The sequence below is a fragment of the Trichomonas vaginalis genome, chromosome V (assembly GCF_026262505.1).
Source record: "Trichomonas vaginalis G3 chromosome V, whole genome shotgun sequence".
Taxonomy (NCBI): domain Eukaryota; phylum Parabasalia; order Trichomonadida; family Trichomonadidae; genus Trichomonas; species Trichomonas vaginalis.
In genome coordinates, this window is record NC_067207.1 from 7733079 (window position 1) to 7756303 (window position 23225).

Here is a 23225-nt window from a genome sequence, read left to right on the forward strand (position 1 = left end):
TCTAGGCTCAAGCGCGTTCATTGAACGCGGTACCATGCGAATACAGTCACAAATGGTGGCATATAATCTGCACCCGAGCCTGTTGGATTTGTTGTGAAAGTGTGTGAATGATTTCCTCCTGGTTCAGTTGGTCGAAAAATCTTTTTTGCTGCATTGTTATAAGATGGAGATAAAACGTCATTGCCAGCTTCATATTCTGAGTTGTATAATGGGTGGTCTCTTAATGAGTGGCTATGGTCGCCAGAAAAGTTTGTAGTTCCTGTATGAGTGTGCGGTGGAAGGTTTGCTTCTTTAATTTTCTTCGAACCACCTGTTTGCTTTGAAGAGTTCGCACAATAGAGGAATTTATCTACAATCTGTTCCCACGTACCAAAACCTAAAACACTTGCCGGATTTGTTGAATTCATTGACGTATAAATAGAGCCTATAGGATATATGGTTTCAAGAATCTGAGTCTTCATTGTTTGAAGTTCATGTTTAACATTTATAAAGCCATCGCCGTCTACAATATTTATATTGTTTGTTATTAAACCATTAGGAAAAGTAGGAGGATAAATTCTTTGTTCTTGTACAGTTGCACCGTCTCTTCCTGTTTTTGTTACTTCTTCAATGTATGCATTAATTTCTTTAATCCTGATTGTTTGAAATTCTTCATGCACATGCTCTTTATCAGCTTTTCCATTAATTTTATCATTTACTTCCGACTTCTTTGCATAATTTTCATCTACATAAGTTTTGTCGGCTTTCTTATCTAACATTGCTGGTAGTTCATGTGCTTCAAAGTTTCTGGCATGACCTTCAATGTTCCTGCAACTGTTATCTAAACTGTTAAGCGTGTCTTTTACGCTTGTACTTGGATTCTCTAAAGGTGCACTTGAACCAAGGTCAAAGTTCAGTATTATGTCATCAGCTCTAACAGTAGTGAAGGATTCATGTGTATGGTTTTTGTCTGCTTTACTGTCTAAAGAAGTTTGAAGTTCATTTATATCGTAGATATTGTGTTTATGAGATTTCAAAACTTTGTTCATTGCGTCAAGTTCATTTTTGTCAGCTTTACTTTTAATAGCATCTTCAAAAGTTATTTTTGCCTTAACTCTTAACATAAATCTTGGTTCAACTAATACACCGTTAACAAAGAAGTATGAAGCATAAATTTCAGCGTTATAACCAAATGTTTGTGGTGCTATACCTGTGTCATACTGTACAGTACAGTGTATGTCATAACCTTTAGCACGAATGAATTTATATCTTCTTTCATTAACATTTTTCGTCTTCACTTTTTCACCCTGTGTTAAATATCCATGATAGTCCGTTATAATCTGTTCGTCTGAACTTATATAATGAACATGGTTCTTGTCCGCTTTACTATTTAATGTAGCTTGAAGTTCATTTATATCGGAGATATTGTGTTTATGAGATTTCAAAACTTTGTTCATTGCGTCAAGTTCATTTTTGTCCGCTTTACTATTTAATGTAGCTTGAAGTTCATTTATATCGGAGATATTGTGTTTATGTTCTTTATCTGCTTTTTCGGCTAATTTCTCTTCTATCTCATTTATTTCAAGTTCATGCCTACCACCACCTCCCGAAGAAGTATTTTTCTTCAGCTCTTGAAGAACGTCCACTTCGCCATCTTTGGTGTCAATAATGAGACTTTGTGTTAAAACCTTTCCTGTCTTAATGGATGTTTGTAAAACTTCTTCTTCGCCGTGTTCGGGGTCATGGTCGTCATCATATCTTGTGAAATCAGAGATGTTGTCATACATTAAGCATATCTGTCTCAAAAGTTCTGCTATTTGAAACTGGAACGAAAGATATACAGAACTTTCATCATCTCCTAAAGTCAAGTCTGCTTTCTTAAGTATTTCTTGAATGTATGCAATGAGAACAGAGTACCTTGGAAAATATTCGAACAATATTTCATTAGCTGTTGGTTTTGGTGGTTCTTCTGGAGTTTCTTTGTTTTAGTTCCTTCTGTAGGTTCTGTTGGAGTTTCTGCATCTCTTGACTTCAATGCTCTTGCTCTCAAAGACCTAAATGTTAGAGCACCGGGTTTTACAAAGGACTTTATAAATGCTTTAATAGTTCCTGGTAAGTTATTGTTAGCATTAAGTAAGTTCCTTATGCTTCCATCATGTACGTCCATAGCACTATGTAAAAAATCTATACTTTTCTTGTAGTCAGCAATAGACTGACTGTGATTTTTTAAAGATTTGTCAATACCTTTAAGCCAATCTTCATGCATGTCTACTGAGCCAAGAATATCATTTGCTTCCTTTAGTGTATTTTGTGCTTCTCGTAAAGTATCCAATCCCGTACGTGCATTGTTTGCTATACGTCTTACAGTATCTATTTGACTCCTTGTTTCTTGCATCCAACCAGATAAAGTTTTAATAGTATCCGAACCATTTGAAATGAAGTTCAAAGCATTTTTAACGTCATCTAAAACTTCTTCACCAAGTACTGCCCATATCTTTCCGATTTGGTATTGAAGAACTCCATATGAAGCAGCTGTTAAACCAGTATTTATAAGGTTCCATATCCATGATTTAGCAGTTTTTCCATCCTTTCCATCCTTTCCATCCAAACCGTTTTCGCCTTGAGGTCCTTGTATTCCTTGTATTCCTTGTATTCCTTGTGGTCCTTGAGGTCCGGTGTCACCCTTCTCTCCTTTCAGTTCATCTTTATGTTCGTTATAATATTCTAATGTCATAAGGTGTACATCATTACTGCTACCAGCAACGCCGAGAATTTGTTTCTCATTCATGACTAAATTCTTTAGGCATTTAATGTTGTCGTCAAATTGAAAGCTCTTTAACAATTCAATGAGAACATTCAGTACTTTCACTAATGAGGCATCTACTGTTGAATTTATATATTGCACCGTTCCATCATTTATGATGGGAACCTTGCTTGTTGTAATGAATGGGTCATAAGTGTTAAAAGTATCGAAATCAATGACTTTTTTAGTTTTTCCATCGTCAATGACTAAATCATTGCCTTCAATGGTTAAAGTTGAGTTTTCGTTTACTAGTTCATGTGCTCTTCTTGCTTCATTTGTTTCATACGCATATGCAGCAATAGTCATATTTTAATGAGAATAAAATGTTGTTCTATTTGCAAAGTACAGACCCAAACGAATACGGGACAGTAAAGCTACAAACAAACATAGGTCTTCAGAATGAAGCGCTTGCTTTCAGAATGGTTGACTTTAATACTATTGCTTCATTCGTTATAACTGACGAAACAGATTTCATGGAGCTTGAAATAGATGGAAAGAAGCATGAAATAAGATTTCACAATAATGTAGAATATAAGATGGAAACATTAGCTGGAGTGTTAAATGCTCTCATAAATACTACAATAAACAAGGATAACGAAGAAAACTTAATGAATGTTAAACTTATTGCAGGAGTTTTGAAGTTCAGTTATGCGAAGGAGTTTAAGATAACACGAATGAGTCATAGAGTTCAATTGCTTCTGGGAGCATACCATATGACATTTCCTTTGAAAAGTGTTGACAAAACGATTGAGATGAAATCCGTTCCATACGTATGTTATGGCAATTGTTTGTACATTGAGTCTAAAATAGCTAATGTCACAGGTATTTCAGGAGTTAATAGTAAAGGTTCAGTAGAATATAAGTCTTTCTGTTATGAAGTAAATTCAATGTTCATTCCAAACGTTCCTGTCATAGTAACTCATTTAGGTAAATGGGTTCGCATTAGTCCTCATAATTTGAAAGACATGCAATTCAGACTAGTTGACTTTCAAGGCGAGCCCGTAGTACTGAAGGCACCAGTGCGAATGACTGTTGAAGTTGACTTTTTAGAAAATATTAAATGCAACGGCTTACAAGAGAACTCAGAGCTAAAAATATAAAGTATGAATGTTATGTATTAGGTCATGAACTTTGGTTGTTGCTGTTTGATGAAACAAATGAGTTAGTTATGTCAGTCAAGAGAACAGAAAAAGGCGTCAAAGGCGCCGAGCGCAAAGCGCTATATTGTGTTAGTGAAAATTGCACCAAGTCAATAAGATTAGGTTTGCATTATGAAGATGAGTTCGATACTGTTGAAGAAGTTTTGGATAGATATTACAAATTGCTAACTTGAATTTTTTTGACTGACTGACTGCTTTAATTTACTAAAACATATTTCAAACAAAGCTTATAGTAAGTAGATAGTTTTGTATACTCGTTCGAATATTTATACTTAAACTCAACTCCTGGAGTACCTGGTGTTTCAATGATGCGGATGTTACCTATTTTCATGAATATTGGAGTTTGACCACAGCATTCGATTTCAGGGTCGAGATAGTCAATGACACATTGCTTTCCTGTTATTCGTGATATAATATTTTCAAGGTCCTCCTTTGTTAGAATTATTTGGTTCTTACTTATAAGATTTGTCAAAAGCTTCTTATCGTCTTTGAGTAAAATTGTTTGATATAACTGAAGAAGGTAATGGTCTACGTTATCTGAAGGATTTGTTTGAACATTTGTGTAAGGGTTGTCGTTGGCTTCTCTTGAAAGAACTTGGTCCAGTGGTGGATACTCTAACTTAACATCTGATGTAGCGTTAGCGTTTGAAGCTGTGTTTAAATTCACCGACTTAAGATCTGGTTCTTTTTCTTTCAAACACTCCGAACTATAGTTCTTTATGACAATATTGTTTGTCGTTCGTGAGTCAACATTTGATGTTGGTTCAATTGGAACATTAACGGCACCAGCTAAGATGGATTTGCTTCTCATTTCATATAGAATAAAAACCTTTTATATGTATGAAATGAACAATATACTCGACAAGGGTTTGAATGTAAAGCTAACGAATGAAAATATTGTTGAATTCACTGAGACAGGAGCTGTGTATAAAGATGTAGAACTACTGAACAAAAGAGCAAAGGGAAGAAGCAGGAATATGAACAAAGGGTGGAAACCTATAAAAATTTATGTCAATGATGGCTCAGGAGGTTCAAACATAAAGTATGCAGAAAGTTATAGAGTTTATGCGCTAAAAGGTGAAAAGCCTTCATTTAAGAACAGCTATTCTAACCCATATCCTCAAAAGCTAACGGATGGAGAAGTGGATGATATGAATGACAGCAAAAATATTAACAGAAATGGCGACAGAGATGCATGGAATTTGTTTACCATCAGTCAATTGAAGGTTAAACTTTAAAACAATGTTGGTCGTTCCCATGGAATATTTTTGACTTTAATGGTATTAGTCATGATATGAATCTCAAGGTATGAACGAGGAGAGATGAGAGACTTATATGCTTCCCAAATTTCTTCAAAAGGTAATGTTATACCTGACTGTTTCCAAATGAGTTCAATGTCATAACGTGAGAAACCTTGAAAGATAACGAAGTAGGGTTGTTAGATTCCCGACGATAGGTGTCTTGGAAGATTTGCCTGGTGTCATCATAGTGTCTTTAAATCAAAAATTTTATTTTGGAGTTAGTTTTATTGATTTTTCAATAAAAAACATTTCTAAAACAAGAAAATAAAACGATAAAATATTTATATTTTATATAAGGATCTTATATATTTAAAATAAATATCATTTTATTTTTTTCATTGGTGTCTGTCAAACCATAATACACTATTCAAAAATTCAATGTGTCTTGCGGTTTCAAAAGACACCTTCAAATTGAACGATAGCACAGACACTATTGAATTTTACCCATTGTATTTAGTTTTTACCCTTTTTATTTTTAAGAATTAATGACTGAAACAGCCGTTTTGCTATGACCTCAATCACTTTTATTTATTATTTTAAATATTATTTAATTTTATTATTTGAATAGGCCAACTTATATTTGAGAAGCTCAATTTGAGACCACTTAATACATTGAAATGTCATAAATATTGAAATATTACAAAGTGTATTTCAAAATATTGAAATTATAAAAATTTATAATACTGAAATTGAGACAAATTAATAAATTCAATGTGTTTTTTTTTTGAAATAACTCTCAAATATTATTTTTTTGTTTATTTAATGATGAATAAATATGATTGCTTTAGTCAATCATAAAAACTAATTTAAGTTTAAAATAATGAAAGGATAATTTGATCGTTTTTTAAAATACAATTATTTTTGATGATTTGCAAGAATCTTTGAAAAGAATATAATATAGGTTCTATTTTTGTAAAATTTATCCAAATCATGTATTACATAAATTACGATTAAAACGATGAAAGAACCAAAAAGTGTGTTTTGTGTTTTGTTGTTGCGTGTTGGATGCGGGATCCTGTTATTTCCGAAATCGACAAAAAATTTGGAAATTTAATTTCCGAAATCGAAAGGCAAACCCAAATTTTAGCTAAAAGTGACAGGGAAAAAAAACGTTTAGTATTAAAAAAAAAGACCGATGAGAGCTTCGTTCGAAATATAGAGGGAACTGAGAATGCGCAACCATTCTCAGGGAATATTGGATGCTATTCCCGTTCCCTCTAAAAAAAAAAAAAAAAAAAAAAAGGCATTGGGGCTTCCAGGCACTTCGTGCCCTCTAGCCCCGAAGATGTTTAGTATAAAACCGCTTTTTAACTTCACTTAAAATGCCACGTAAGCTACGTAAGAATATACGTAAGAGGAAGAGAGCATTGAAACATCCAATAGTAAGACTAACACCACAACAACAGTTGCAACAACAAATGCTGAATGACCCCACTATGTTGCAACAAATGTCAAGCAATCCTATGCTTTTAAACCGAGTTATTGGTGCACAGAGTGGAGGTTTAAGAGCGGCACTTTTAGCGAAAATGGCAGGCTATGGTGGAGCTGCAGACGGAACAGCTTATAACCCTCAAAGTCAAATGAATTTGAGTTCACTCAAAAATCAAATAGCAGATGTCAAAAAGTCAAACATAGACATACAGAAGCAAATAGGTGAAAACGAAAAGAAACTAGAATATGACAGACACACAAAGAAACTCAATGAGTTAAACGTAGAGAAAAAGAAGAAAGAAGAACAACTGAAAGAACTAAGTACAGAGGAATATGCGAAAAAGTGTCAGAAAAAGCAGCAGAAGTAGCAAAAATGGAACAAGATGTTATAAATTTGAAAAAACCATACTACTCAATATAAAGTACTGAAAGATGAAGAGATAAAACAAAAAGCCCTGAAGACATATATGGATAGCGATGAGTATAAAAAAGAAGTTGAAGCAACTGTAAAGGCAGAAAAACTTTTACAGTTGCAAAACCAAACCGTACAGTATGAAAACTTAGCACAAGAAAGTAAAAATAACGACGCAGCCATGCAAAAGGCAATGAAAAGCGCAGAATATATAAAAGCTAACAATGACTGGTTAGATGCCAAGCCAACGCTAAAGCAGCCCAACTCATAGGGTCAATAAGGACAAAAATACAAGCGGATGAAGATAGTTCAAATGAAGCTTTAACAAATGCTGACTTTAAGAACGCTTTCGAAGCTCTTCATAGTAAGGTGAAACAAGTGAACGACTTCTCATCTGGAAAGAAACTGAAGTCTGAAGGTTTCGACAAAGAGTTAAAAGAAGTAGCACAAAATATGACGAAAATAACAGATGCAGCAACGAGACAGGCAGTTCAAAGTGCCTATGACGCGTTAGAGCAACTGTTGTGAAAAGTCAAGAAAAAGAGTTACAACAGACCAAAACAGACCTAGTAAATGCTTTCTTAAGAACGAAAAGTCAGGTAGGACATTACGCTGCAGATGGAACATATGTGCCAGCTGGTGGAACTTATATACCACCAAACCCTCCAAGAGAAGCACCTGCACCAGGACTACCTAGAACATTTACATCATCACATGGACACAGACACAGGCATGCACCAAAACCAACACAACAACCAACACAACAACCAACACAACAACCAGCACAACAACCACCTCCACAACCAGCACAACAACCAACACAACAACCAGCACAGCAACCAACAGTTCAAAACCCTGCACAACAACAACCACAAACAGAGCAAGGACATAAAAGAAGTAGAGAACAAGGAAACCAAGAATTCTTAAAAATGCTTAAAGAAGAGTGTGGTTTCTCAGATACTATTGACTTTAGTGACAGATATAAAGAAGCTATTAGAAAGTTCAAGGATGGAAATACTGACCCGAACCTATTTAGCTTTATGGCTCAGCACCAAAACGGATATAATCTCAAACCTGGAAAATACAAGCTCGCTAAGGGATATGATTTAATAGCATATCATCCAAATGACATGGATGAATTTACTCCGAGATATTTGATGTCAGAGCTAAATGACAATTCAACTTTCGTCATGAAACGCGTAAAAAATAGAGACGGAACGAAAGAACAAAAGCTTATGAATGCGGATGACGTAGATAGGGAAATTGTTGAAAACGGTCTCGGAATATATGAAATGCCAGCAGATGAGGTACAAGAAACTCCACAGGAAGAAGTTCAGATACAACCAGACATGGAAGAAATAGTTCAGCAACAACAGCTAGAAGAGCCTGAAGGAAACGAACAAGTCCTTCCTTTGGAAACTAACTTCACAGAACTAGATGAAGATTTGGAACAGCCGAAAAATCTTGACCCTCAACAAGAGTATGAGGTGAATATGGAATCTTTCCAAGAGTCTAAAAAAAATTCGGCTGACATAGTAGAAGAATATCGAAAAATGTTTGCCGACATACAAAAGACTCCAACACCAGATGAAAATATTCAGCATAGAATGGAAGTACTGAAAGAAAATGTACACAAATACAACAACCCTTTTTACTTACGAGCATTTAACGTTCAATCTTTGGATGAACTCGGTGAAAATAAAAGGTTAAATTCAAGAAAACATATAGAAATGAAACATTGTTTAAAGTTCATTCAGAACCTAACCAAGATGGAAACAAACCTACTTTTGTTTCTGCAGACGATGGAACTACAATGAGATGGGGTCATAAAGCTAACCCGGATAGGTGGTTCATAAACTTACAACCACAATTCCAAGAAGTTGTAGACGCAATGGAAGTCAATGGTGAACAAGATATAGCTGGTATTTTAAGCGCGGCTTTAATGCCATTGAAAGATATGAAACATGCAGATATTTTGGACCAGTATGAAATGAACATGGCTGATGGAAATATAACACCTGACGTTCTAGAACATTTATCTCAAAGAACTACACAGAACCATAAAGATGGTATATTTGGTGAAGAGTTTAGAAAGAAAGTTATGGACAGAGAAGGAAGAGAACCTATTGTACATGACCTTGCAAATGAAAGTTTACAAAATGTCATAAAAACTTACTTTGCAGACAATGAACCGAGAAGGGATGAATATTTAAGAAAACTCAAATGGACAGTACCAAATGAAATGTTAGTATTGAAAAACATGTTCCTTGACAAAATAAAACCAACTACAGAAATAAATGACACAAGACTGAAACTTTGGGTAAAAGCTTTCCCATTCACAAAAGATATTGTTGGTAACATGGAAAGAAAACCAGAATGGCTACAAAAACATATATTTGGAAACGAGCATATTCCATATGGACAGGCACTGTTTGAAGAGCTTGAACCGGAAACTCAGGAAAGAGTCATGCAAACAATACGCGAAGACTCAAATACAAACTATGACAAACTCTTTCTAGGATATAGGTTACCTGAGATGGGCGACCAGAGCCAAAAGGCAAAAAGGACATGGGAAATTTGCAACATACTAGATGAACATAATGCAAAGATGCAACAACTTCAAGCAGAGGGCAAGTTACCAAAGCGACACCAAAGAAGAAGAGTAGAACAAAGTGAAAGTAGTGAAGAAGTAACTTCATCTAGTGAAAGTAGTGGCAATGAAGGAAAAAGAAGAGTTAAAAACTCAGTCAGGAAGAAAGTAAAGCTTGGTCCACGTGGGTTCTATTATGACATATAAACCCAACTATTCTATATTTTTACCCATATGAAATGTACGCCGCTCAGAATAACGCCAACAGTTTTGGATGCCATGAATGGAAATGTTTCCGAATGGTATAACGAATGCGACAATGCCATTAGAAGGTCAGAAATAGTTCCTGGAACTTACGAATATACAACTGCTGTTTCTTATGGAAACGTAGGTGAGTTTGGAGAAGGTTCTTCAACAACAGTAGATATTGCTTGCGACAGGTTTCATATTATTTCTATTGACAACTCTTTCTTATACGTGGAACAAGACATTGAAATAAAACCTTCTGCTAAGTTGTCTGACAAGAAAGGTTGCAATGGAATTTTCTATGTCGGATACCAATATGCTCCAGAAGTTTTCATGGGATATAAGATATATTCTAACTCTGACTTAGTTCAAACAGTAACATGGGCAAACTATGAATGGTTCGCTTTGGAAACTCAGTACAACCACAAGCTAGAGAACAAACAGACCAGTATGCAACCATTGAGAAAATAAGAAGACTTGACCCTAACGTTCCAGGAGTTTATGTTAACCTTTCTGGACAAACTGCAGCAGCAGTAACCAAAGTAAAATTGAAACTTAGAGTTCCTTTGTCATCTTTCCTCATCTTCAGGTTTTTAAGATACTTGCCAAACTGGGCAGGAAAAATTTCTATCGAACTTACTCCAAGCAAAAATAACTTAGTCATTGCACCAACACAAGACCCATTCACTCTTACAGAAGTAGTGGGAACAAATAAAATGTCATTCGCCGACTTTTGCAAAAACAAAGTTGACTTAGACTTTGGTTTTCTCAAACCTCAACACTGAAGTAAACTATTATTTCAATGCTGCTGGAGATGCTTGGGACCCAGTTAAGTTCACATGCGAAAAATTTGAATGCAAGAGAATAGAAAGCAGACTTGCAGTCTATATGTTGGACCCAGATATTTCAAATGCTTTAGCTGCCAAATATATTGCAGTTCCGCTTATGTTCCCTATACACCAAATATCTGTCAAAGACTTTGCAGTGAAGTTGGAAACCAAAGTGCTGACCCAGGTGCAAGAACAGATATTGCCTTAACAACTGCAATGAAACATGCAGATACTATGTTTGTACTGTTCAGACGAACTATAAATGACTATTCTTGTTTCTACAACCCTGGTATTAATATCATATAAACATAGATGGCAAATATTATCCAAGAGAAGAATATTCTACAGTTGAAGATATGAGGTCATACAACTTGACATTAGATGCTATGAACTTTAACAACAACTTCACAACAACCATTAACCCTGAAATGCAAAGTTCTATTATGCCATATGTGAAAGTATGGACTCATACAGGAGGTCAAAAAACTCAATATACAAATGGAGACCGTTCAAACTTTTGGCTTGGCATTCCATTTTGCTGACTCAGAAGACTTTATGGGTGGTATTTTAACTGTTGGTACAGTTCAAATACAATATACTGGTGACAGAGACGGTCCAGATGAATTGAAAGCAAAGAAGTTTACAAAACCAATAGCACTTTTCACGGAAGATGCTCTTTTTGAAGATTCGTTCGATGAAACCTGCTGGAGCTCCTCAGAATTGGATAACGACAGCTTCCATCGAGCAGATTTTGGCAGCAGGTCAGTAAGTTGTTCTTGAACTGACTTCTCTCCGTCAAATATTGACAGACGCCAGTCTTAACATAGTATTGTATTAAAAACTTTCCTTTAGAAATATCGGTCAGTTTTGTTGTTATATTTTTGTCAACGTCAAGAAACTTTCACCATCTCAGTTATACCAACTTTCTTTGCTTTATGAAAATATTTTGGTTCGTAGCAAAGACTGCTATTCTATAACATTTTCCATTGTTTGTGTAAAGAACTACTCTGTCAATGAACTTGTTTGTTTGTGTGTGTAAACTTTGTTTTTGCTTCAATTCGAAGAGATACTCAAATACGTCCATCTTTTTATTCTAAGTAAAATGTCATTTCCGAAAAATAGAAGCGTAAGTGTTTCAAAAGGTTTAATGGCGGTGGCAGATTGAATTAAATTCACCAACTCAAACAAACAGTCAAGTGTTGTGTCAATGTCAAAGACAGAGATGTTGAAGTGGGGAAACCATACGAAGACGAAGATGGTAAACAATAGTTCTGTAAAAGAACAACAACATACCCTGAAGTTAGCAGAGACTTAAGTTCTGTTGCAGATATTCGAAACGACTACATGCAACTGAAAGACAAACTTAAAACTCAGGAGAAGATTTGTCAGGCTTTGGGTATAATGTTAAACTTGGTTGAGCACAACCCTGTAAAAGTGAACTCCATTGTCATCGCACCTCATGAAATTTTGAAAGAACTATTGAAACTTTTGACAGAGGCAGACGATATAAACATCAAAGAAATAGAACCCGACATTGCTTGCTGTGGTGTTTCATATAATGTCATTGACAAGATATACGTTATGAAAGGAGGTGAAACCTTGAACTTAAAAATATAGTTTCCCAGACGTCATAAAAAATATTTGACGACCACAACATTTCATTAAAATTTACTTGCTAAGTAAAAATGGCAGAAGACATAGTGGTTTATACTATTACGACTAAAAACCCTGAGTCATATAATTCTATAACAACAAACTTACAAAGTCCTCAAGGACGATATTGAAACTGACCTTAAACACGATGACGACTAAAGCCTGTTTTGCTCTTTTGACACCAGAAGATTTTATTGTTGTGAATGGTAAAAAATACTCCTTTGAAGATACTTACTCAGATATACCACCAACAGGTTTTGTTGACTTATTAATACTTTTAAGGACGGATGTAACATGTGCTGCAACTAGAGCAGGTTTTCATTATGTTTGGATGTCCGACTGAGTTTAGTATAAACGATATGAGCTATAATACAAAACTTATATCTGGTTTTTACTACCAACAGTTTCCTATAACAGGAAAAGGTGTCATACAAGGAATGTCTATTCCATTGACTTTAAGTACACCTATTTTATATATTGTTTCAAACTTAGGTTCAAAGTGCTATTCGAATGTCGACAGAAACTACTATGACCAAAAGATACTCATGCGTATAAACAACACTTTTCTCTGCTGGTTTGCCTATTGTTCATTCGAATGCAGAGTTTTCAGCTTAGTAAACTCAAACACTTTAGCAAACATAAACTTAACCTTAGTTGACGCAAACTTTGTTCCTGTAAAACTTTTATGTCCTATGTATTTGTCAATGACGGCAGAAAAGTTTCGAATTGGAAGATGCAACTGGTGAAAGTATTGTATTACAAGAACAACTTCAACAACAAATAGCTCAAGAACAACAAATGGAACAAATGCAACAACAAAGTCAAGAACAACAAATAGCTCAAGAATAAAAAAAATATTTTTTTTTTATTTTTATAAAAAAATGTACAGAATAGACGTTTTCAGATTTTTATGATTCCAAGCGTTCAGAAATATGTGTCCATTTAGAGACTATAACAAAAGCAGTCGAGAATTTGAAACGTTTAGTCATTTATGTCGACTCTGCCCAGAATGTTATGTTATGAAAGAATGGGATGTAGTCTTTAACAAACCTAAAGCGACAATAGTTTCAGAACAAGAATGTAAACAGAAACTTAAGAAAATAAAAGTCGGTACAAGTTGGTATGAAGATGTTAGATGCTTGGGAGATCTATTGTCAAAGTTAGAAGATTTTTCAGTTCGTGGTATAAAGTTCTATACACCTTCTCCAAACTTCTATTCTATCTTCACTGGATATAAATACGAACAAGTAGAATGGAAAGAAAATGTTATAGAAGCTTGGTTAGACATGTCAAAGAAATTATATGCAATGGAAACGAAAGAGTCTATGAGTATATCTTATGTTGGTTTGCAAACATCTTACAACATCCAAGTGCTAAAAATGAAACTGCTCTCATCATAATAGGAAAACAAGGAACAGGTAAGAACACATTCTTTACAGATATCTTATGCAAACTGTTAGAAGGTTATTCGAATCCGAATATGACAAACTTAGAAAACATCTGCGGTAAATTTAACTCTTCAATAGAGAATATGAAACTTATAGTATGTAACGAACTTCAAAGTATAGATACAACAAAGGTTTTGAACTCGGATGCTTTGAAGAGTCTTATAACAGACAAAGTTGGAGTTGTTGAAAAAAATATAAAGACCAAAGAGTTTGTGAAAATGTTGCAAATTTCATTATGGTTTCAAACAACGCCGTTCCGATGAAGTTAGAAAGTTCTGACAGAAGATATGTAGTTGTCAGAACGTCAGAAGCTCATATGCAAGATACAGAATATTTTGACGACTTAGCAGAAACTTTGACACCTAACTTTTACAACCACTTGTTCTCATATTTCATGACATTAGATATTTCTAAGTTCAATCCAAGACAAATTCCCACATACCGAAGAGAGACAAACATTGTTAGAAGCAAACAAGAGTGTATATGAACTGTTCATAGATGAAACTGACTTTGAGTTGTTTAGATGAAAGGTCATTGTACGATTCGTATAAACAGTATTGTCAAGAGTATGGTTATATGACAGCGTCTAAACGAACATTCTTGGCAAATGTCAAAAGTCTTTTAGACGTACAGAATGGTGTATATACAAAGAAAAATTTTTCTGAGTAATTTTAAAAAAAAATATTTTTTTTATCCGATAGAAAAGATGACAAAATTCATCTCAGTCAACAAGTACATGTCAGGACTTAAAGAAGAACTAGACCCATTCACATATTTGAATGTTTACTTCTACCATTTTGAAAAGTCTACATTTGACAAAGTTTGGAACATCGAACCAGTTAAGTTTGCTATTGTGACTAAAAATGGTGCGAAATTTGAAGACTTAGACATAGAAGGTTTGTTAACAGTCAAAGAAAGTTTTGACAGAAGGTTCTCAAACCTTAAAGAAGGCAAAGCATACAAACTTGTTTATACCTTATGAACCAAAGAAAGCAGACGACTATGAATATTATGAGTCTAAGATAGTTGAAGTTCAAGGTAAATTGGGTAAAAAGATTTAGAGTCTAAGCCAGTGTTTGCTCCTAAAGAGGAAGAGAACATTGACATTGACCCAGAAATGTTCTAAAAATAAAATTTTATTTTTACATGTCAAATTTCTTTTTCTCTGGCTCTGGTTCTTTCTTCTCTTCTTCTACTTTTTTTCTTTCTTTTCTCTCTTCTTCTTTTCTGGTGGAGTTATGTCAAACTTCTCAGAACCATATTTTTGTAAAAGTGCTTTGTCATTTAATAGCTTCTTCTATTCTTCTTCTATTTCATTTTCAAGAACAGCGCATGTGTCTTCTTGCATTCTAAGAAGTTTGTTGGACTTCATCTCTCCAAGAGCGTCATCTCTGTCAACAAGTCTGTCATTGACAAATTTTAAGACTGCTCTGCTTAATGTTTTATTTCTTGTCATATTCCCAGAAACAGAACTTTAGAACAAATTCCCCTTTCTTGTTTACACTATGTAAGATTTTATGGTCGACAGATGTTTTGCTGTCGAAAAGCTTGTCTCGAATATAGATAGCGAAATCGCTAGACATTTCCTAAAAGATAAAAATTTTAATTTTTCTAAAAATATGTTAGAAAAAAAGTTTGCTGACATTGACAAGAAATTTGAGAATGTTTTAAATAAGAACAAGAGGAAGTTGGAAAATGCTCAGATAAAACCCATACATGACAAGTTCCTATTTGCTCAGAATGGTATAACAGGTCTAATTGCACCGCCTGGGTCTGGTAAGACTTTCACTTATCTTAAAATGGCTGCACAACAACAAGAACTAGATGAGAAGAACCCATTCTATGAGTTAGTAGTCATTTGTAGTACTTCTGGTCAATTTGACCAAAACCGTAAATTCGTTCAAAGATATTATAAAAAAGTCTAAGTTAGTATGTATAAAAGATCTGATTGTTAGATTGGATAAAGAAGTACCAAAGAAGAAGTTTTGAAGTACAATGCTATAAATGAGTATGTCAATTCTAAGTTTTAAAGACCCAAATGAGGAAATGCAGAGAATATTAGAGAAGAAACACTTCAGAAACAAACAAACAGAAAGAGATTGAGTACCTTTCGAAGAAATTGCAATCTTACGATTGGAAGACTTACCCTCATAGATGTCTTCTTATCTTAGATGACTTTGCTTCTCATCCTTTGTTAAAGAACAGAGAACAAGACATGTGTCAATTCTCAAGAAGCTCAGACACTTTAACATTTCAGTTGTCATTTGTGTACAGACAGCCAAGAGTTTAAGTAAGGATGTAAAGAGAATACTTACTGATATCATACTTTTCCCCGGATTGTCCGAAGACGATTTCATGGAACTTATGAAAGAGTCCATGGCAGGTAAGTTTGACAGACATGAACTATGGGAGAAGTACAAAGTCATACAAGACCCTCATACTTCTTTTCAGAATTCATATCTACGCAAACAAAGTTCAAATTGTAAAAAGCAAGCGTAAAAATGTAAGTGTTTGAGTCTTATCTGTTGTGGTGCTGGGGCTGTCGGTTCTTCTGGTTGGAATGGACTCGGTTGGTGGTACGTCGGACATTCGTTTGTGTCCTGTCGGATGGAAGGACTTTTCCTGTCGGAAGGAAGGACTTTTCCTGTCGGAAAGAAAAACTTTTCCTGTCGGAAAGAAAAACTTTTCCGTCGGAAAGAAAAACTTTTCCTGCGGAAAGAAAACTTTTCCTGTCGGAAAGAAAAATTTTCCTGAAGGAAAGAAAATTTTCCTGAAGGTCGGCCAAAAAGTTCTCAATTTTCGAAAATTTGAATGGTTTACGGACGGACAACAGAAAAAATTTTCCTGCGGAAAAGAAAAACTTTTCCTGTCGAAAGAAAAACTTTTCCTGTTGGAAGGAAGGACTTTTCCTGTTGGAAGGAAGGACTTTTTCCTGTTGGAAGGAAGGACTTTTCCTGTCGGAAGGAAGACTCGGAATGCCAGAAGGAAAAACTTTTTCTGTCGGAAGGAAGGACTCGGAATGCCAAAGAAAGGACTCGGAATGCCAGAAGGACTCGGACAAGACAATTTACCATCTAGAGCTACCTGAGCCATCTTTGGTGTCAAGCTTGAAAAATAAACGCTTACATGTATTTTTTCAGCAACTTCGTCAAATAATTTTATAGCACTATCTATCTCATCTACTTCAAACGTTTCTTTACCTTTCGTGGGAGCACCATACCTTTTCTCAAAAACTTCAAGCAGTTCTGTTTCAGCAGCTCTCATATCATTTACAAACACAACCTTAATCTATTGACTGTAGAGTCATATCTACTACTTATATTAAATGTTCTTCCTATCTTATATCTTTTGTATTGAAGTCCTTCGGTTTCTGAACGATGTAAAGAAGCCTTCACTGCAACGTTCCGTATCGAATGAACCATATGTTATGAAATTATATCCAACAACTGGGTCAATCCAGAACAAAACTACTGGTATAAGACTTTTGTCTATAAGATATGCTCTTGTTCCATAGAATCTTACTGATATCATAAGCTCAGGATTTTTTGTCAAAATTTTCTGAGTTGAAGCATTTTTAACCCAGTCCTTTGTTTTCTTTCCAGATGGAGATATAATGTCTGACAAAGAATATTTGTTGTATTTCTTTGAGTATCTTACGTTTAAATCACCTATTCTAACTATTTTGGTCTCATTGTCTATCTTTTTAACTGTTTCAAACTCAGTGTTTGTCATTTCCTGTCTTTACATACAAAATAAAAAAAAATATTTTAAAAAAACTAACGTTAATTTTATTTTTTTCTATCTTGTATAAAAGATATGATTTCATAGAGTTTTTTTCACGATTTTCATGAGTTTTGGCGACCAGGGTTTTTCCCCTGCTCGCATTTTTTTACGATTTTCATGTGTTTTTTTACGATTTTCATGAGTTTTAGGCGACTACGGTTTTTAACGTACTCGCATTTTTTCACGATTTTCATGAGTTTTTTTACGATTTTCATGAGTTTTAGGCGACTACGGTTTTTAACGTACTCGCATTTTTTCACGATTTTCATGAGTTTTAGGCGACCCCGAAAAAAACCGGGGTCGCAATTTTTTCACGATTTTCGTACGGAATCTCTATCCTCGGTTTTTCGAGGGTAGCATTTTTTCACGATTTTCATAGAGTTTTTTTACGATTTTCGTACGGAATCTCGTTCCTCGGTTTTCCGAGGGTCGCAAACATATGAGGAAATTCATGAAATTTGGTCATTTTTTCATGATTTCAGGGATTTTTTTTACGAAGAGTAAAAGTTCTCTTCGTCAAAAAAATACAGTTATATCATGAAATTTGGTCATTTTTTCACGATTTCATAGAGTTTTATGCAAGGCCGAAAAAAGTCGGGTAGCAAACATATGAGGAAATTCATGAAATTTGGTCATTTTTTCAGCAAAAATATATTTTAGATCTAACCAGGTCCCTCGGTCCCTCGGTCAACTAACATCTTTTTGAAAATGGTGACAACATGACATTTTGACAACAGTCCAGGAAATAGACTTCTTCGTATATGTTTTGTTGAGACTTCAGGGATTTTTTTTACGAAGTGTCAAAGTTCTCTTCGTCACTCATAACAGTTATATAATGAAATTTGGTCATTTTTACTCAGCAAAAATATATTTTAGGTGAAGTGGTGAGATCTCACCTCTTTTCTCACCTCCTTTCTCACCTCTTTTTCACAAGCGTCCTTACATGAATTGTACGATGTATATTTGAAATCCTAAAACAGTTTTGTAGCTTCTATTTTCTTCTGTCAGTATGTCAAAATTTTCACAATGCCGAAGGTTTCTTTATATTTCTTCTTGACGTCAGATAGAAGGAAATCGTCAGCTGTTGATAGTTTTTGTTCAGAAATGTCAAACATGTCCATTTTATCTTCTGCTGCGTTTCTCTGCTTCTTCTTTAAATCTGCATAGTCGTTTCGCATACGTTCTATCTCTTTGACGGAGTAGTTATATTTCCTCATTGCTGCTTTACATTTAGAACATTGTGGTTCACTTTAGCATTGTACATTGAAATAAAACCTGCTAAAACAACTAAGCGCGTCAATGTTTTCTTTAACTCAAAAGTTGCTGGTTTTATCTGTTCGTTCCATACCTTACCTCTTCTATCTTTATCTCTTATCTGCCATACACATTTTGCAACTAACGAAACAAAGTTGTCGTAGGTCTTAAATTCTTCAGATTTGTATATGTCAGAGATGTTCTTTATACCATATCGCAATCTTTGTCCATGACTTTTGTGGTTGCAATGAAATCCAAGAAACTCATTATTACCTTACGTATGAACTTCTTGGTTTCTACTGAGTCAGTTGCTTTGACTTCTATTCATCGAATTCTGATATAAGAATAGTAAGCTTTTGTTGTTGTATTTCAGGAAGTTTAGGTAGATGGTCAATAATATCCTGCATTTCATAAAGATATTTTCATTTGTTTCATCTTTTGCACTACAGTCTAAAAACTCCTTGGAGAAGTTCTTGCTTTATCTTCTGGATTTCTGTTTCGAAAGTATATGAAGAAGGAATGAAGCTTTTCATCTCTACTAACATTGAAGTTGGGTTCATGACTAACGAGTTTGGTGCTGTTGTTGCTAACATGTTCTTACAATAAAAATAAAAAAATATTTTTTTAAAAAACTAAAATATATTTTTTATCTTAAGGAAATTCATGAAAATTCAACGGGTGAGAAAAGAGGTGAAAAAAGAGGTGAGATCTCACCACTTCACCTAAAATATATTTTTGCTGAGTAAAATGAGTTTTGGTTGAAAAAACAGGTGGAGCCACTTTTGGCTCGACCTCAAAACAAGCATTTCGTGAAGAATATACCAACCCGCGGAATTCCGCGGGTTGCTTTTTATACAAAACATTGACGTTCATGTTTGACAAAACAAGCATTTTGTGAAGAATATACCACCCCGCGGGGTGCTTTTTATACAAAACATATACGATGAAGTCTATTTCCTGTGTTGTTGTCAAAATGTCATGTTGTCACCATTTTCAAAAAGATGTTAGTTGACCGAGGGACCGAGGGACCGAGGGACCTGGTGACACCTAAAAACCATCTAACCTAAAATATATTTTTGCCGAATTCAATAAAAATAAAATGGTTCATTTACTCAAAATATTTTTGTACAAAAGGACCCCAACCTTTTAACCTCTCTTCTGTAGCTTCTAATGAAACTTTAGCGAGTTCATATTCTCTAAATTCTCTCTTTAAATCTTCTTGTTCCCATTGGTCTAGTTCGTATGGAGAGTCTCTATAACCAGAACATATCTCATGTTCATGTTCTATTTGTTTTTCATGCATTTTTCTAACTTCTTCTTCGAACAAAGGTTTTGCATTCTCTACTGTATCTTCAAGTTCTTCTTCATCTAATTTCTCATGAACTTTCTTGTCTATGGAGTCCAGAATTTTTCCAACTGCTATGCAATATTTTGGAGAAGCCCACATTGCTATATAGTTTGTAAGTCTTGGGTCTACATACATTCCTCTAAACTGTTTGATTTCATCGGGAATTTCTGCATTAACATTGTATAAAAAGCAACCGCGCGAATTCCGCGGGGTGGTATATTCTTCACAAAATGCCTTAAAATACTCTTCCCAGGACTTATTTTCCAACAACCTTCTAAAGTCTTTCCTAAACTGCTGACATATCTTTGTTGCATTTATATAACCATCCTTGTCTCTACGTAAGACTTCAATACCGTTATAGGTGCCTTTTGTGAATGTTTCGCCATTAGATTTGTTCGTGAACGTTTTTGCTTCGACTGTCATACTGTTCTTACAATAAAAATAAAAAAATATTTTTTGGTGGGACGTCGGACATTCGTTTGTGGCTTAACCGTCGGACATTCGTTTGTGGCTTAACCGTCGGACATTCGTTTGTGGCTTAACCTCAAAACAAGCATTTCGTGAAGAATATACCACCCCGCGGAATTCCGCGGGGTGCTTTTTATACAAAACATATACGATGAAAGTCTTGACAAACAAGCATTTCGTGAAGAATATACCAACCGCCGGAATTCCGCGGGTTGCTTTTTATACAAAACATATACGATGAAATCTATTTCCTGTGTTGTTGTCAAAATGTCATGTTGTCACCATTTTCAAAAAGATGTTAGTTGACCGAGGGACCGAGGACCGAGGGACCTGGTTCGCCTAAAATATATTTTTCAATACTTTTTCAGCACTTTTCCGTAGTTGTATATGAAAGACAATTCGAGATAAAAGTCGTAGTACAATGGAATAATATGCTGCACACCGTTTGTTGTGAAACCAGACTTGAAAGTCAGAGAAACTGTTACTAGGTGGTTCGTAGAATTTAGAAGCAAAGTCATAAAAGTCCTTACCGATACAAAGAAAACTGTTGTTGCTTGAACTGAAACTTGCATGACACATGACATTTGAGGATCGAACACGTTTCTATAAACTGTCAAATCTGTTGGTGGGAGTATAAATTTAAAAGGACCGTCAGGTGGCAATGGTTCGTTCTGGTTTAGTAACCGAAGAAATTGTGCCCAAGAACGTTTGTCCACTCCCCAATATAAAAACTCTGTATCTCTTGGAGGGTTATTTTCAATCCTTTGAAATGAAACGGTGGAGTTCATCTTATCGTATTCTAGTTTTAGATAGTATGTTCCATTTAGTAAAGAGTGGTATTTTTCTTGAAATTCCCAGTAGTATTTGTTCATTTGAGTTTGAAAGTCATTTAGAGTCTTCTCAAGACTTTCGTCTGAACGAATTGTAAAGATTTTCATTTCGTCAAATTTTTCTATTAGACCATCAGAACCTTTATACTGACCATGAAAATATACTGCGAACATAAACGCGTTAGTTCTATTTGAAAACAAAACTCTTCTAAATCCTATTGCCTTTGCATCTGAAGGACTTTGAAGCCAACGAATTGGATAGTCAAACCTGTATGTTCGAGATGAAATTTCTTCATCTGAAATATTCCTACCAGCGTTTGTAAAGATATAGTCTAACGGTTTTGTATCTGCTGCTTTTGTTCTTTGTTTTTCAACCTGAAGCATTTTATATATGTAAAAATATACTGTTTTAAAAACGTTTTAAAATGGTATGCCATATAGCTTCTTGAATTTGTTAAGAAGTATTTTAACGCGTTTTCCATCTATATCTCTAGCGTTTACATAAGCATAGCCATCCTTAGTAAAATATACTTGTAATTTCCTATAGTTTACGCCGGTATAAAAGTAGAAAGAGTCTTGTTCTTCGCTATAGTAGTAAAACTCAAGCGTATGCTTACCATAGTCTGTAATTTCAATTGCTTCATCTTCTAGTTCGTCGACAAATTCGAATACAATATCTCGAAATTTGCCTATGTTCTTATTTGTTTCAGAACGAGTGACCCAACGTAAGTTTTCAAGTCTATTGTCGTTTCTTATATGGTTTATATGGTCTACAAAAGGTAAATTGTTAGGATTCGGTATAAAATGAGTTGCAATGACAATATGTTTAAAATAGTGTTTTCCACCCATCTTCATCATAGCATATCCGTTATTTTGCTCCCATTCGCTTAAAACTCTTTTTGTCTTTTTGTTTCTGACTTCAAATGACTCACAACAGTGAATTTCATATTTCTCATCTAACAAACAAGTTTCCCAACGGTCTGTTCCGACAAACTCAGCGTACATTTCAAATAAAATAAAAAAATATTTTTTTTAAAAAATGTTTTAAAAAATGTTTTACTATTTCATGCAATGTTTTATTTCATGCAATGTTTTATTTCTGTGCCGTTTTCAAGTATGGCCCAGTACTTACGCTTGGAGAGAACATGAACTTCGGAAAATACCTTGTCTAGCTTAAAACAGCCCATCCTTTCACCGACTAAACCCATTTCAATGAGTTTGTTATAGCCTTCCTCGTTCGTCATGAGTGCATCGATGTTCTCGTAGTATACCTTCACTTTGGATTTAACATCGGAGAAGAACTCATTGTAGTTGTCAAGGACTGCCTTTGCGAACTGAGGATAGGACCAATGTTCGACAATAGGTTTTACTGTGGTTACTAAGCCACTTTGACCTTGAGTAAATTCGTATTTCAAAACAAAAGGGGAGAACCTTTCAACAAAGTTGTCGACCTTCTCATAGTGTTTACTCTTCATCTTTTGAGGTTTCTTAATGGAATATCCCCATGTCGAATTCATAAGCAATTTGATTGTCATTGCAAGTTTGGGGTTTGAAGCTTTCCTAATATCATACATTTGTTGTATGACTTTTCCAACTGTATAGTTCCTTCCCGGGAACTCACCGTCTTCGTTTGGAATTCCAGTTGGAATATATTGGACGAACCTCATGTACGCAGCGTTAAGGTCGACA

At 34.8% G+C, this 23225-nt stretch overlaps 8 protein-coding genes and 4 pseudogenes across 12 annotated transcripts, besides 4 other annotated features; 5 read left to right on the plus strand and 7 right to left on the minus strand.

Annotated features, from left to right (window-relative positions):
• Window positions 1-5373: part of a mobile genetic element that runs on past the window's edge.
• Window positions 18-1736, minus strand: TVAGG3_0296610 (keratin-associated protein family; the record flags this gene model as incomplete). The annotated part of the gene is made up of 1 exon (XM_001294877.2): window positions 18-1736. A coding segment is annotated over one exon (1719 nt), but the record flags the coding sequence as incomplete, so codon positions are not given.
• Window positions 2320-3088, minus strand: TVAGG3_0296620 (organellar and viral DNA polymerase type B; the record flags this gene model as incomplete). The annotated part of the gene is made up of 1 exon (XM_051229344.1): window positions 2320-3088. A coding segment is annotated over one exon (769 nt), but the record flags the coding sequence as incomplete, so codon positions are not given.
• Window positions 3391-3882, plus strand: TVAGG3_0296630 (uncharacterized protein; the record flags this gene model as incomplete). Its single annotated transcript, XM_051229345.1, has 1 exon — window positions 3391-3882. One exon carries the CDS (start codon window positions 3391-3393, stop codon window positions 3880-3882), a length of 492 nt encoding a protein of 163 aa, XP_051099075.1.
• Window positions 4264-4753, minus strand: TVAGG3_0296640 (uncharacterized protein; the record flags this gene model as incomplete). The annotated part of the gene is made up of 1 exon (XM_051229346.1): window positions 4264-4753. A coding segment is annotated over one exon (490 nt), but the record flags the coding sequence as incomplete, so codon positions are not given.
• A 939-nt stretch (window positions 5374-6312) lies between the features above and the next one.
• Window positions 6313-6342: a terminal%2Cinverted (terminal inverted repeat of MuDR-3_TvMULE3 transposon ID:TVAGG3_0296650).
• Window positions 6313-6462: a mobile genetic element.
• Window positions 6463-6565: 103 nt separating this feature from the next.
• On the plus strand, window positions 6566-6896 carry TVAGG3_0296660 (protein of unknown function, DUF4106 family; the record flags this gene model as incomplete). The annotated part of the gene is made up of 1 exon (XM_051229347.1): window positions 6566-6896. A coding segment is annotated over one exon (331 nt), but the record flags the coding sequence as incomplete, so codon positions are not given.
• A 151-nt stretch (window positions 6897-7047) lies between these two features.
• On the plus strand, window positions 7048-8489 carry TVAGG3_0296670 (annotated as a pseudogene). The gene has a single exon. A coding segment is annotated over exon 1 (1442 nt).
• Window positions 8490-8842: 353 nt separating this feature from the next.
• Window positions 8843-23225: part of a mobile genetic element that runs on past the window's edge.
• Window positions 9512-9883, plus strand: TVAGG3_0296690 (protein of unknown function, DUF4106 family; the record flags this gene model as incomplete). Its single annotated transcript, XM_051229348.1, has 1 exon — window positions 9512-9883. A coding segment is annotated over one exon (372 nt), but the record flags the coding sequence as incomplete, so codon positions are not given.
• TVAGG3_0296700 lies at window positions 9956-10804 on the plus strand (annotated as a pseudogene). The gene has a single exon. A coding segment is annotated over exon 1 (849 nt).
• TVAGG3_0296710 lies at window positions 16324-16946 on the minus strand (annotated as a pseudogene). Its single transcript has one exon. A coding segment is annotated over exon 1 (623 nt).
• Window positions 16976-17585, minus strand: TVAGG3_0296720 (annotated as a pseudogene). The gene has a single exon. A coding segment is annotated over exon 1 (610 nt).
• TVAGG3_0296730 (uncharacterized protein) lies at window positions 19999-20373 on the minus strand (the record flags this gene model as incomplete). The annotated part of the gene is made up of 1 exon (XM_051229349.1): window positions 19999-20373. One exon carries the CDS (start codon window positions 20371-20373, stop codon window positions 19999-20001), a length of 375 nt encoding a protein of 124 aa, XP_051099079.1.
• TVAGG3_0296740 (His-Me finger endonucleases family) lies at window positions 21957-22541 on the minus strand (the record flags this gene model as incomplete). Its single annotated transcript, XM_051229350.1, has 1 exon — window positions 21957-22541. The coding sequence occupies one exon, from the start codon at window positions 22539-22541 to the stop codon at window positions 21957-21959; it is 585 nt and encodes a 194-aa protein (XP_051099080.1).